Here is a 15,591-nt window from a genome sequence, read left to right on the forward strand (position 1 = left end):
CCTAATATAGCATTTGCCTTTTTTGCAGCCGCATCATTGTTGGCTCATATTCAGCTTGTGATCAACACGAAGCCCAAGATCCTTCTTGCATGTAATATTGCTGAGCCAAGTATCCCCCATCTTATAACTGCATTTTTCCTAGGTGTAGAACTTTGCACTTATCCCTGTTAAATTTAATCCTGTTATTTTCACCCCAACGCTTCAGACTATCAAGATCACTTTGAATTTTGTTTCTGTCTTCCAAGGTATTAGCTATCCCTCCCAATTTCGTATCACCTGCAAATTTGATAAGCATTCCCTGCACCTCCTCATCCAAGTCATTAATAAAAATGTTGAACAGCACTGAACTGAGCTCTGCGGTACCCCACTTGTTACCTCCCCCCAGCTTGACAAGGAACCATTGATAAGCACCCTTTGAGTATGATTCTGTAGCCAGCTATGTATCCACCTGATAGTTGTTCCATCCAGCCCACAGAATGCTAATCAGAATATCATGGGGCACTTTGTCAAAAGTTTTGCTGAAGTCAAGATATATCATGACCACAGTATTCCCACAGTCTACCAGAGAGGTTACCCAATAATTTTTTTTTAAATTAAATTTGTATCCCACCTTCCTCCCAAAAGGAGCCCAGGGCAGCAAACAAAAACACTAAAAGCACTTTAAAACATCTTTAAAACAAAAAACTTTAAAACATATTAAAACAGAACATCTTAAAAATATATTTTAAAAAACTTTAAAAACATCTTAAAAAGCAATTCCAGCATAGATAAAGACTGGGATAAGGTCCCTACTTAAGGCTTGTTGAGAGAGGAAGGTCTTCAATACGGCTGAAAAGATAATAGAGATGGTGTCTTGTTCAAAGTGACCATTTGTATATCAATCTCAAGCTGCAATCCTGCCCTCTCAACTTCATGTTTGCCATGAAGGTCCTAGGCCCTCTTTTGGGAGAAGACTAAGCCAAAGAAAGAATTGAGCAGTTCTGCCTTTTCTTTGTCATCTGTTATCATTTTGCCATCCTCACTGAGTAGCTGTACCACCATTTCTTTTATCTGTCTTTTACCATGGATTTACTGTACCTGAAGAAAGCTTTTTTGTTGCTTTTAGCATCCCTAGCTACCCACAGCTCGTTCGCAGCTTTAGCCTTCCTTTTTTTTTTTTTTTCAATAATTTTTATTCAGATTTTCATAAAACATACAAGACAAAATCATAAAACATTCAAAGACAAAAAACAAAATCAAAAATAGTTAAACAAAAAGAAAAAAAGAAAAAAAAAAAAACAAAAATAAAAAATAAAGAGTAAAATATTGACTTCCCATTTGTCAAAGATCAAATCAGTTATAAGTCTATAATATATAACAATCCTGTCTCTTAAGTCATATTATAAAATCACTTTCCTCCAGTAGTTATCTTACTTAATCATCAAATCTCATAAACATTACTTTATTCTTTCCACAAAAAGTCAAAGAGAGGTTTCAATTCTTTAAGAAATATATCTATCAATTTTTTTTTCCAGATAAGCATATCGATTAATCCATCTCATTACTAATTATGATAATCTTATTGTCATAACCATAGTCAAAATAAACATTTCAATTAATCCATCACATCAGAATCTGTTAGGTTCAATAATTTCAGTAGCCATTGTTCTATTATCTCTATTAGTTCCATTTTCCATCTTCCATCTTCAGTAGTCTTGTTAAGTCCAGTAATTTCAATATCCAATCTTCCATTATCAGTATTCCATAATAATCTTGCTGTCAAAGCCATAGTCATATAGTAAGAGTCTGATGGGGATTACCTCTATCCCAAATATTTTCTTGCCATCCATTCTGAATAGGTTGCTGAAATACTGCTGTAAAATCATATCTCTGTTCTTTTTTTCAAAATACACTGGGTCATCTCTTAAAAGTTTTTCCATTGTCACATGGCTGCAGTTAATTCCATAGATTTTCTCTATATTGGGCTCCATCACATCATTCCAGTCCAGAAGATTATCCATGCCATTGATAACTTTATCTCTAGAATCTTCATTCATTTCTTCAGAGATAACATTGAGTTCCAAACAATAGATTTTATTTCTAAAGTCCATAGACTCCAAATCTTGTTCCTGTTCCACGTTGGTTCCAATCTCCGGGATCTCCTCTCTCACAGGGACCCCTATTCCAGTCTCCAGGGTCACCTCTCTCACAGGGACCCCTGTTCCAATCTCCGGGGTCTCCTCTCTCACAGGGACCCCTTCCAGGGTCACCTCTCTCACAGGGACCCTTATATCTTTAATCTCCTGCTTCATTTTACTCAATTCAATTTTCATTATCTCAATCTCATCCATTATTTTCTGAAACATAGTTATTTCCAGATTTTCAGCCACTTTCTTAATTGCCATTTTAAAAGAAAAATATAGGAAAACCACTTCTTATTTCAGCAACAATTGGGTTAATACTCCAAACTTGGTGACATCACAGTATAAACAGAGCAGACAGCCTTATCTCTCCAATAGTTAAGTAAACAAAATGCAGTTCCCAGGATCGAAACAATTAATGGCAATCGTCAAGAAACAGATTCGTCAAAATAAAATAGACCAAAAAGAGAGTAGTCTCAAAACAGTATAATATTTTTCAAAATAAAAATCTGGAATAGAAATCCCTCTTCTGTGTATATCTTTAGAATGCAAATCCAGGACAGCTTTTTGCAACAAAAACAGAGATAAGCTATTAATTAGTGCGTAGCAGAGAGAAGTTATGGCTCCCCAGTGAGATGTCAAAAACTGATCAATCTGGCAAATCTCTTTTAAACAGCAACAATTTAAGTCAAGTAAAAGAAAAATATAGAAAGAAGGGTGCTTGCCTGTTAGTGCGTTCTCTCTTAGAAGATAAGGTGAACGTTCGCTTTATCAGATAGAGCTTGCTGTTAAAAATCCGTCCCACCTTCGTCGGCTGGACCTCGTCCCATAAATTAATGAGATCTGGTCGTCCCAACAAAAATAGGCTTTGAGGTTAATCTCTTCGTTTCTCCCTACCCGGGAGAAGTTTAATCAGTCAAAAAAAAAGAAAAAACTGACTGATATATCTGAATAAGCTTCTTTTGAGGCAGGAGCCCGTCTCAAAAGCAGGCACAGGCTAAGTCACCCTTCCCGGAAGTCGCTTTCGCAGCTTTAGCCTTCCTGACGCCATTCCTTCAATTCTGTGCTACCTAACCATACTCTTCTTTTGTGGCCTCACCTTCTTTCCACTTCCTGTATGTGTCTTTTTTATTTTCAGCTCATCTCTAAGCTTTTTGTGAAGCCACATTGGCTTCTTCTGCTGTCTTCCACCTTTTTTCCTTGTTGGAATCGTTTGCAATTGTACCTTTAGAATTTCCTTTTTTAGAAACATTACCATGCACCTAGCACTTCAATACTATAAACGTTATAATAATAAAATAAACTTATAAGCTATAAGAGGTCAGCTGGATACCTTTTTTATTTACTGGGAAGAAAGGATGCTGGCTGCATCAGCAGGGTGTGGATGAACAAAATGCATTTTTCCTTCTGCCACCCCTTTTCTCAGCATATTGGCTACCAGGACATAGGGACAGGACTGAGCCAAATGAGCTCAGGATGCAGCATAAGTCCCCCTCTCCTTAGTTCCAGCCCCGACATACCCCTGGAAGGCCTTTTTTTTCAGGCCTTCCACCAACTCAACTTGGTCTCAGCTGAGCACCAGCTGAGCAATGGCTGCAACCAGGGCTGGAGTTCTGGCAGCAGAGCCTGGCCGTACCGACACCCTTCCTCCTCCTCCGCAACTACACCACATCCTGAAGCCCCTCAGCCTGGCATATCTACCAGCAGGATAGTGCCCTTAGAATGTAAGATGACACTGAATTGCAATATGTAACTGTGACATAATGGGACCTCTACCTAGCCATGATGAAGTGAATAGTTGTGTATAAAATGGAATAGATGCTAATTTTAAGCTGGCTGTAAAATGTATCGCTGGAAGGGGAGCCTCAACCAATCATGATAAAGTAATATATTTCTGTCTGGGTGGCACTAGAGATAAAATTGGTCATGTCGGCTTATGATTGGCCCAGGGCAATTAGCCCCAGTTACCCAGTTGTTTTAAGGAGAGAAAAACACAGGGAAGGCTTTAAGGAGGGCTTTTGTGGCAGAGTAGGCAGCCTGTTCTTGTTACGGAAATAACTCCAAGCCCACTGGAAAAAGAGTTCAAGTAGTGGGTGAGTGAGTGAGTGATTGCCGCTTAAGATCTCCACCCAGGCAAGGTGCCACTTGGTGTCACTTGAGAGTAATTTTCTGTGGCAGTTACCACCAGTAGTGTAGTAGCAAATTTAGAAGCCTAGGGTCTCACAGGCCAAATTTGATAGGTGACTGGGGGCACCCACCTGTCAATCTCATGACATCATTATCCAAACAACTTATCAAAACTTATCAAAACTTATCAAAACCCTGCTGGCAATCAGGTGCTTGGGGCGTTCCTAGCCCTGTGCTCGGCACTTCCCAAAACACCAAACACAGAGCTAGCAAAATGGTTGTTTCTCCTCTGCCCTTGGGTGGTGGGGCCAAAGAAACTGGTATTTTACAGGCGTTGCCTCCAAGAAACATTCCTCTCATAGCTGATCTGCAAAAAGCAGGTTTCTTCTCCCTGCATTTTGCAGATCAGCGGAGAGAAGGACTTCTCTTGCACGTGATGCCTGTAAAATACAAGGGGGATTGCTTGAGAAGTGTTTCTCCTTGCACAGACTCACTGCAGCCAAAATGAAGGGTTTGGAGGGGAGAGAGAAAGAGGGCTAAAAAGAGGGCTAAAAAGAATGGGTGGAGAGTGAGGTGAGGTGAGGTGACATTTCCTCACAAAGAAGGAGGCAAAGGAAGACTGAAGAAAGGAAGAAGGAAGGCTGCCTGTAAAATACAAGGGGAATTGCTTGTAAAGCACTTTTCCCCTCGATTGCCATCAGAAAGGGGGAGAGCCTCACGAAGGGGGGGAGGGAAGACAGAAGGAGCCAAGGGCTAAAAAGAATGAGGCTGCCTGTATTTTACAAGGGGAAGAAACTTGCTTTTTGTAGATTAGCTGTGAGAAGGAGTTCTGTCTCGCGCAGTGATGTCTGTAAAATACCCCCACTCTTAGCCCTTTCCCTCCCCCTCACACCCCACTTTTTCCCAGACAATCTGCAAAAAGCACCACTGAGGGAGAAAAAAATGCTTGACAAGCAATGCACCTTGTATTTTACAAGCAGTCTTACTTCTTTCAGCCTTCCTTCCTTCACCCCCCTTTTCTGTGAGAAAACGCTGCTTTGCCTCACTCTTAGCCCCATCCTCCCTCCCCTTCCCCCCAGTGTGGCTGTCTTCACCTACTGTTGGTGTTGGCTGCTATGGGTTTGCGTGGGACTGTTTGAAAGCCCTTCGTTTTAGTAAAATTCTGATGCAAACCCCCTTTTCAGTCAGGCTTGGCTATCCCTCCTCAGGAAACTTTCCTCTCTTTACTCCATGTTGACTCTGTCCTCCTGGTGTTTTCTCCCCACAACAATAAACGTTAGCATGCAAGGAAATTCATACTGACTGCTGATTAGCTGTAGTGACTCCTGACCTTGCTGTATTCTCTCTTCTAAGACAAGAGGAAAGGGTGTAGCTTTTAAATGCAAACATATACTCTGCGTTTGGAAATTGCAGTGGCTTGACTGGCTATAGAGACAGACAGAGGGATTCTGGTAGGGGGCTGGCTGCAAAAAAAGTAACGGGTCTGCATCCCAGAGCATCCCCCCAGGAAAACATACCTGGTTACCACAAAGAGGGGTGTCAGAATGCTGTTAGGCAGGCCTTGAGGGAGGAATCCTGAGTGAACAAGTAGGGAGAAGGCCAGCAGCAGACCATAAGACTTGTGAAAGTGAGCCCCAGAAAGCAGAAAGAAGATCTGCCACAAGGGGTTTGGAATTTGGAGGAGGTACTCAGGAGAAGCACAACCTGATCCCTATTCCCTTATTATCCCAATGTACGAAAAAATGAAGCACATCAATCATTCTGCTTGATCCTAGGGTAGGGAGGAGCTGCAGGTGACAATTCTCACATGTAGCCCATGCCTGCAGTAATTCTCACATGTAGCCCATGCCTGCAGTAATTCTCACATGTGGCTTATGCCTGCAGTAATTCTCACATGTGGCCCCCAGCTTTGTATACACACTCATGGATCCTTGTAGGGAGCAGCAGAGCCCAACATCACACCTACACTGGGCCCCATAAACCCTCTAGAAGGCCCTGCAAAGCTGACCGGGGGGGGGGGGGCTGGGTGCCAAAAGCACTCCTCACCCAGGAAGTTATTTACTGTAGGCTTTACCTTGTTCACCAGTTATATAGTGGTAGGATAGCCTGGCCACAGTGGTCCATGCATTACTGCAGACTTCATTACTGTTGACATGGTTTATGTGGAGCTGCCCTTGTATCTGTTCCAGAATCTGCAACTAGTGCAGAATGCAGTGGCCATACTGCTCACAGAAGCGAGTTGCTGGCAACATATTACACTTTTGCTAAGAGAGCTGCACTGGTTGCCAATTTTCTACTGGGCCAGATTTAAGGTTCTTGTGTTAATTCACAAAGCTCTAAGTACCTTAAGGACCACCTGATTTTTTTTATGCTCCACCTCAATCACTCAGATCTTCTGATGGGGTACTTTTAGGTTTTTTGAAGATTCAGTCAACCTTTAGCAGGGACCAAGAATTTAGTGTAATAGGCCAAGTGGAATGCCTTGCTGATAGAAGTTTGGCAGGAATTATTCCTCCTGTCTTTCAGATAAAACTATTGATCAGACAGGCGTTTGGAGCATGAACTTTTTTACCAACCAGTTTTTATTGATATGTTGATGTTTTTATAGTTATTACTATAGTATTGTGTTTTTGTTGCACACCACCTTGTTATATTTTCCATAAATGTGTGGTTTATAAATATTGAAATAAATAAATTAAAAAATATTGTAAAATCACAATAGAATTGTTTGGGTAGTGGACAAAAATTCATTTTAGTCAGGATTTGTTCATAAACTATCCACGTATTCTGAAAACAATTAAAATTTAGCTCTCATATGAGAAGAAATGTCATTGAGTCATTGTGCCCATTCTGTGAAATCATCTAAGAACATAAGAAGAGCCTGCTGGATCAGGCCAATGGCCCATCTAGTCCAGTTGCACATGGGAAACCCACAAGCAGGACCTGAGTGCAAAGAATACTCTCCCCTCCTGCAGTTTCCAGCAACTGGTATTTGGAAGCATACTTCTGCTGCCTATGGAGGCAGAGCATAGCGATCATGGCTAGTTGCCATGAATTTGTCTAATCCTCTTTTAAATCCATCCAAGTTGGTGACCTTCACTGCCTCTTGTGGGATCACTGTCTCCTGTGGGAAAACAAACAATTTCATATAGAAAACTCAAGCTTTAGGTGGTTTGTTTAGGAGATTTGCATAGTGTTAAACAAGCTTGTTGAACAAGTTTAATGAATTTCAGTTCCTTCAGTGCATGAATAACTTTCTGGTGTCTGATAACTTACGTTGTTATGTGTGGGTAAAAATGCAACGTTGTTAAATTGAAGGCCAGCCATTCAACTAATTCAGTAACCACTCATGGAGAAAAACTAGGTTTGAAACAGTCTTGCCAGCTAACCCAACTAAGGAGAGGAAGAATGTTAAATGATGTAACATTTAGTCTTTTTTTAGACAAGGTGTTCTGTGTTTCCACACTGATCTATGTTGACTATTGATGGTCTCGAATGGATTCTAAAGGAAGCTTTGCCAAGTTTCTTGGGTTCCATAATATAAAGAAATAATGTGCAACAACTTTAAAGAGGTTACAAGTAGCACTATGGTGGGGTAGTAGAACAAATATTTAAAAATTGTGTTGGAAATGTAATTCATCAATATCTGTAGATGTAATGGTGGCATAACTAAAGTGATAGGTTTTGTAATGTGAAGTCGTGGTTTTTTTCTTCTTCTTCTTAAGATCTCCTGTAATGGCTGGAGGACTGTTTGCAGTTGATAGAAAGTGGTTCTGGGAGCTGGGAGGATATGATGCAGGCCTGGAGATATGGGGTGGAGAACAGTATGAAATATCATTTAAGGTGAGCTATGTTCCCTGAAAACTTCTCATTGAAAAAAATGTTGGAAACTAAAGTAATCTATATACATGAAGTACTAGTTTACAGTCTTGATTTTTCTTCTGTGTGTTTATAAAATAAAGCTGTTGAAAATTGGAAGGATATCTGCTATATTTCTTTAAAAACATTTTACTAAAACAAATTGAAAATTTGACTAAAAATCAAAAGCTTCTGTCAGACTACATGATGACAAGTGAATGATATTAACTGATCTGTATTCATTAATATATCTGTAAATAATATGAGATAATATTTTAATGACTAACGTTTTAGACAAACTCTAAAGTTAATCAATTTCTGCAAAGTTGATTAAGAAGCCAAGGTAGTGTAATGAATGCACATGATATTATGGCTAGTTACTATAGCCTTCTGTATATAGAACACTTTTTACTCCCATGTAGAAGTTATGTACTTTGAGTAATAAATCAATATTCAATAGACAAAAATCATCTCTCTACAGAAAACAATACCCTCTTCAAAATTTTCAGGTTAAAATATTTCAGCTTATCTTTGAGAACATGGTGAGAAACAGTTGAGTTTGTAGTGGAGACTATCTGAACCCTCTTAAAGTGTACTGAAAGATGTGTTAAAACAATGTTTGGAATCATCATGGAAAATCATATAAATTATACTTCCAGTCCAGTTTATTTTCCTTGTTATGGGTCACATGAGAAAGTGCAGTGATAATAGCAATGGCAAAAGGGCACAGTATAAGACGTTTGTAGGGAAGGGATGATTTTGTTGTCATGAGGTTGAACAAATGGGTAAATTCATGTGACCACCTCATATCAAAATAAAATATCTACTAGTGAATTGGCTTATTCATTGAACTCCATTGATCTGTCTGATCTATGAATTTACTTACTGGAATTTGTTAACCAGAATAAATGCAACTGAGACTGCCAACAATACTTCTAGTGATTAAAAGGCAAGTGTTAAAATAATAAAAAAAAACTTCGCTACTGTAGTCAGCAAATATTTTAAATATATTTTTTTTGCAGTGCTTTAGTGATTGCTTTAGCCTTGACTTGTGTTTGCAGTTATCTTTGAGAAATTTTTAGTATATCCATTCTAGTAAGTCCTATATCCAGCTGAATCAGACACACAGCTTCAACATGAATCCAGCAGACTAGCAAAGACCACAGTGGATGATTTGTCCTTGCCAGTATCATCATTTGCAGCCTATTGCTGAAATAAAACACAAACACCATTCATTGGGTTAAATCATGGGCCACTTTATTAAATGGAATCAATTAGAATAATGAACCTGCAGAGGGGAAATCAAGTGCGGGAGCATTCTGATGATCCAGGCAAAGCCTGCTTGCAGCCATAGGGCGACCAAACCTTGCCTGAGCCCGGGGCTGCCCTGTGCCAGACCCCAGCTCAAGCCACACCCTGAAGATGTGTACGGGGTCCAACCCGCATCACCGCCCCCCGGAGCCGTGAAACTCCGAGCGGATGAGGCACGTTGGCCCCAAAGGCGGCCCGTGTTCTGCCCCCCAGGCCATATAGCCCTGAGCTGCAGGCCCCCGGACCGCCAATCGCCCCCAAAGGTGCCTAAAGGTGTCACCTAGCTGCCCTTTCCCTTTAAACCTTTTCCCTCACTTCTTTGCCACAAAAGGGGGACAAGCCTCTGCTTAGTCTCCCTTTACCCCACACCCGATAAGAATCTTATGCAGACCCCTCTGCAGGTCCATCAGGAGGATGGCATTGTTGCCTCCCGAACTGCATGTCAAGCATGTCTGCCACTGAGGGCCTTGCCCTCCATGTCTGACAACAGCAGACAACCCAAGGCTACCGAGGCCTCAACTGCATGTCCTCACATGCCTGCCACTGAGGGCCTTGCCCTCCCTGTCTGACCACAGCAGACGACCCAAGGCCACCGAGGCCTCAACTGCATGTCCTCACCTGTCTTGCCCTTCAGTAACCCAGGTAATTCCCACCCAGGGGAATGACCCCTCCATGTCTGACCACAGCAGACGACCAGAGGCTATCGTGGCCTCAACTGCATGTCCTCACATGCCTGCCCCTGAGGGCGTTGCCCTTGAGTAACCAAGGTCATTCCCACCCCGGGGAATGACCACCACTTGCGGGACCTTCCGCACTGAACCCTGCTGGAACAACATGGATAGGAGACCATCCCCAGCGCATACTCTGTCGACCCAGCCACCAAACTGTGGCCCACCATCAGAGGCCTGGCTGTGAACCAATGTGCGTTTGCAGCCCCACGGCCAGCCTAGAAGATCGTGCCATGGCTGCAGAGTAGGCTGTGAAACTGCTCCATCCCTGTCCAGCAACCTGCCAAAACAGAAACAATCGTGAATAATTGGGTCCTGGACCTTCAGACTCACCCCAGGGGTGAATGTACTCCAGGTAGGCAATTCACCTGCCGGGTATGCAGCCCTAATTCCATAGGAGCATGTCCCCCCAAAACCCCCATGCGTCTGCTCCTAGGCTCTGTGACGCTAGGCCGAAACTTTATGAGGGAAGATCCCTCCCCCTGATTATCAGGCAATCGGGCCTGTAGCTACAGGCCAAAAACCAAAACAAAAACACCATGACGCCCTCACGGGACAAGTGTCCAGTCCTGGGGCAGGATAAAATAATGGTGTGCCTCTTGCGCCCCTGGTCTGCCTGGAAACAAACCTTGGGCAGCCGGATGATGTGAGGGCCGCTGCCTGCAACAGCTGGTCACCGGGCACCTCCCTGACCAACAATCCCTGGCGGGTCAGGTGAACATGGACACTTTGTATAGCCCCTGCCGGCCTGTAACTCCCAGAAATCCTCTCCTGCCCTCTGATAGCTGGTGAGCATGCTGGGGCAAAGATAGGCATATGGCCATCTCTGACTCCCCTCCCCCATCTCCCAGTGTGTGGTATGGGACTAGCAGTTCTCACCCCCCCAGAGTCGGTCCCTCCTCTAACTGAAACACCATGGGCACACTGCAGGAAAAGGGGGGGGCACACCACAGGTTGGTACGTAAGGCAGCCAAAACAAAACAAAGACAAACCCTGAAGCTGTGGTAAGGAACCTGCACCCAAAGTCCACCCTACCCATGAACCGTAAATCATGAAAATAGTGCCCTACTACTTCAGAGCTCCCTCGTCTCCTGACTGTCCCTTCCAAGAAGGAGCTGAAGTGCTCCATACAAGAATACAGCAGCCCATAGGTAATGCTCTGCTGCATAATCGACCAAAAAGGCAAAAACTCGAGAGCCGGCAATGCAGGCACATTATCTGCCACACTTGCCCATAACGCACCTCTGCCACAGGCGCGCACCACATTGAATGCAGTGTAGTGCACTGTGCATAGACTATCTGGTATGAAACCACTACTGACTTACCCCACTTGTAGGGATGATGGGAAGGGGCCAATAACCCTGCCCAAGTGTATGTACCTAAGGCTGATTTAAAATTGCCGACCATAAGGGCAAGCCGGGGGGCCACAGCATAGGATCCAGAAAACCACCTAATAAAGAAAAACCGCATCATAAAATGAGTCTCCCCAGAAACCGGGCAGTCTGCCAGCTGGGAAGGGGCACTTTCCTTGAGCAGCCTCTGCTATACTTCTGGCGTGTTTGATTGCGGGTTCATATCCAGCAGTTGTTAGATAGAGTTGAGCAATGTCATCTTCTAATGTCTGCAGATCAACTGACTCTTAAAAGCACAGGACTAGTGGCCTGTAAAACAAGGGTGGCCACCTTATCTACAGTCAGTTTGCAAACTAGCTAAAGAGAAGATGCAAGCAAACGTGCAGCCTGTACATGATTACTGCAAAGAATTCCATTATGTTTAGATAATTTACTCAGAGAAATATGACTTGGACCAATTCTATGCACATTTACTTATGAGAAAATCCCACCGAGTGTATTGTTACTTCTTCCCATGGAAGGGCGTCCATGATTGCGCCCATACAGCAGAATCCCAATTATGTTTACTCAGAATATCACAGGGTTTTGAAGAACGTATTTGGGGAGGAGAAGCTTGACAGTGAAAAGAGGGGATGAGCTCCCTGTGCATTTGCGGAAGTGAGGTAGTTTTGGAGGTGAAGTTGCAGCACTAATTGGGATCCCTACTGGCAATCCAAATGGCCTCCAACTGATGGCCACATGTTTCTCCCTAAATGCTCTGGGATGAAACATCACCCACAGCGTTCACTGCTTGCGGCTGCCATTTTAATGGTGCATGCCATAGAGGCCACCATTATATGATATCTCAGAATATTGCTACATTATGACAGAGCATCTCCAAACTATTCTGGTTTGCAAAGACAGTGTGGAAGTGGAATGGCCTTTTCAGTACATCCCTTAATAAAAGCATCCCCACAGATGGCTGTCCAGCTGCCAGATAGCCCAGCACCTCTCTAGGTACTTGGTAAATGAATAGAAACAGTTGGTTTAAACTAAAAATACACTTCAGTATCAAGAAGAGGAGTCTACTCCTATTTCACCTTCTGTAGTGGGCAAGGGACCCCCAATAGAAGTGTCTCCTGCATTGGCTATGTTCCACTCCTCCACAGCTGGGGGTGGGCATCTACCCTCCGCCCTGGGGGCCCTGCCCTCCCCTTTTGGCCCACTTTGCCCCTTTTGGGTGGCATCCTGAGATTGAGCGTGTAGCCAGGTCTATTCCCTTCCGCTAAAGCCCCCCCCTCCGGCCTATGCCCTGTTGCAGAAGCCAGGGGAGTGCCTCATCCAGAAAGGAGAGGTGGTAAGCGTGAGGGAGCACTAGAGGGGCCCTGGCACCTCCACAGCCTGGCCAGACTGTGCCCTCTTCTCACCCTGCACCCCCCAGTCACCAACCAATTGGCTCCCCCGTACAGCCCCAGACAATCCAGGCCTCCTGGGCCACCAAGTGACCTAATGGGGGGTGTGACGGGGCTTATCTGGGTGCACCTAATGGGGGGGGGTGACGGGGCTTATCTGGGTGCAGGATAATAAAGGTGGGAATGCTTCTTTATCGAAAACAATGTGTTTAAACATAGAGGAGAGTGTCATATACAGCTGTGTTGCAATTGCGCATTTGCTCTGTTGTGGTCTAGCTCCTACTTTTAAAAGCATATTCCAAAATCTGTGCTCAGCCTCTGTTTGAGAGCAAAGGTTATGACAGCCAGGAAAATGTCTTGCACAGAGGAGGCAGATAACGTTACTGTTCTCCTTTATCATGAATGGGGGTGGGCGTCTACCCTCCGCCCTGGGGGCGCTTCCCTTCCCTTTCGGCCCTCCTTGCCCTTTTTGGGTGGCATCCTGAGCTGGAGCTTAGCCAGGTCAATCCCTTTCAACTAAAGACCCCCCCACGGCCTATGCTCCATTGCCAAAGCAAGAGGGAGGGAGTGCCTCCCCAGAAATAAGGAGTGGTCAGCTTGGGGGTCCCTAAAGGGGGACCAGCACCCTCACAGCCCAGCCAGACAGTGCCCTCTCCTAACCCCGCACACCCCGGCCACCTACAGATAGGCCCCCTTATCCAGCCCCAGCGATCCAGGCCGCCTGGGCCAACAAGTGCCTACAAAGGCCTACAAGTGCCTACAAAGAAAGCAGCCACAGGGCCACGTTGCCTGAGTAGCGCCGCTTCCGCTAGGCCTTGCCGCCGCTGTGGTCAGTCGCTGCTGCTGTCGTCTGCGCCGCGCCACAGGCTCTGCTGATGCCTCCTGCCGCTGCTGGAGGGACTCCCATGGCCGAGGGCTCCCTGCTGTCAAACTGCTGAGCCAGGGGCCTCGCCGCTGCACCGCACTGCCCCGAGAACGAGCCCTAGGAAGCCACGTGCACTGGCGAGCGAGCCGCCGCCGCCAGGGCCTGGCCGCGTAGGCTTCGATGCCGCCGCCAAGCTCCACTATGCCCAGCCTCGCTGCCGCTGCCTCCCTGTCTCCCGAGGGGGGGTGGGGGGGCGATCGCCGCCGAGCACCTGGCCTGGCCTCAGAAAAGCCTCCGGAGGCCCACGTGCGAAGGCAAAGGAGCCGCGCCACGCCGCTGAAGCCGAAGCTCTGTCGCCGCCAAAATTCAAAGGAGGGCGGGAGGCTGGTGGAGTGGCCTTAAATGGCCTTCAGCCGCCCCGCCTCCTTTCTGCGTGTTACACCAGCGCGCCGCATAAACACACACACACACACCCCCCGATGGCGGCCTGTGCTTCGGCAGCAGCCGCAAGCTCGCCCCTTTGCCTGGCATTACCAGGCACGGAACGGGAATCCCTTCACAGATAATTACAACCATTTCTTTTTTCTGCTCACCCTGTGTAGTTTTTCAAATGTGAACTACTTTATGATGTTGTAAGGAGCCATCAAACTACATTCATTTGGCAATTAACATGCAGCAAATGACATTTTTTCCGTTTGTTTAACTACAGAAAGCTTAGTAATAAAACGTATTGGAGGTTTCTTGTTTCCCCTTTAAATTCCTTTACTGTTTGTTCCATTTATCCTTTTTACTATTGTGTGTAAAGAAATAATGTAAAAATGTAATTCTCTGCAGTAGTAGGAGCATTATTCATCTATTCCAACTTGGACCTTTTCTAAAACAGTAGTTTCCAAGAGTGATGACAGTGACTCTGCAAGCTCTTTGTCTTTGAAATGATAGAGCAGACACTCATTGCTTGATCTGCAAGAAATAAGAGTACTTCATTCATCTTCCTCCTTGTACACTTTATTTCAGGGCAGAGATAACTTATGATGGGTTAAATTCACTCTAATTAAATCCCAGCAAACATCCTCTTTTCCTTGCATTGTATGACAGAAAAAGACGTTTAACTGAAAGTCAGTGTATTTTCAGGAGTTAAGATAGATTAATGCATTCATCTGGGGCTGAAAGATTCCATTACCCTGATGAAATTGTAGGAATAAAAGATTTGATCATAGCAACAACAAAAAAACCATTATTTTTGAGACTTTACAAAGCAATGAAACTTCATAGTTGGTTTCAAAACTGCATTTGTTTAAAAATAAAAAGAAGTTGAGATCCTGCCTCTGAAAGAGCACAAAAAATTCACCTAGGGATTCTTACAAATAAAATAAATGGAAAATGTTTTCCATGTTTCAAAGACCAAACTTGCAATCCATTGTTAACCAACTTTTTTTCTTCATTAATCCATTCCAGATTCTTGCTAGGGAATTCTGACTTAAGGAACTATGTAAGAAAGGGGAAGTCATCAGTTCCGGCAATTCTAAGAGAGAACAACAAAAACAGAGTTTAAATGGGTGGCATTCATTACAGCATTTAGTTTGAAGAAATCCTTCAAATGTGGAATAAATGTATGCATCTGAATTCTACTTACTTTTAATATAGGAAAAATTGTTTTAATCATTGGGTCATGTGTGCGTAACATTAGGGAACCTAATTGTCTCTTGTTTTATGTAGCTTATAGGAAGGACGTGCTACTCCAAACAGATTCCTGTATCTTGAAAGTTTTTTGGTAGTCTGCTCTGGATGAGGATGAAGTAGTCCTATGCAGTCAGCGATTAAGGAGCTATTACCTTTTGC

General features: G+C 44.2%; 1 protein-coding gene across 1 annotated transcript in view; it reads left to right on the forward strand.

The window, feature by feature from the left end:
• The window catches only part of GALNT10 (polypeptide N-acetylgalactosaminyltransferase 10), an 80,773-nt gene that overhangs the window by 39,281 nt on the left and 25,901 nt on the right, over positions 1 to 15,591 (forward strand). The window contains exon 7 of the mRNA XM_061617450.1: positions 7,973 to 8,090. Coding sequence (XP_061473434.1) covers positions 7,973 to 8,090 — 118 coding nt within the window. The remainder of the gene's footprint in view (positions 1 to 7,972; positions 8,091 to 15,591) is intronic.

The sequence above is a fragment of the Rhineura floridana genome, chromosome 3 (assembly GCF_030035675.1).
Source record: "Rhineura floridana isolate rRhiFlo1 chromosome 3, rRhiFlo1.hap2, whole genome shotgun sequence".
In the NCBI taxonomy this organism is placed as follows: domain Eukaryota; kingdom Metazoa; phylum Chordata; class Lepidosauria; order Squamata; family Rhineuridae; genus Rhineura; species Rhineura floridana.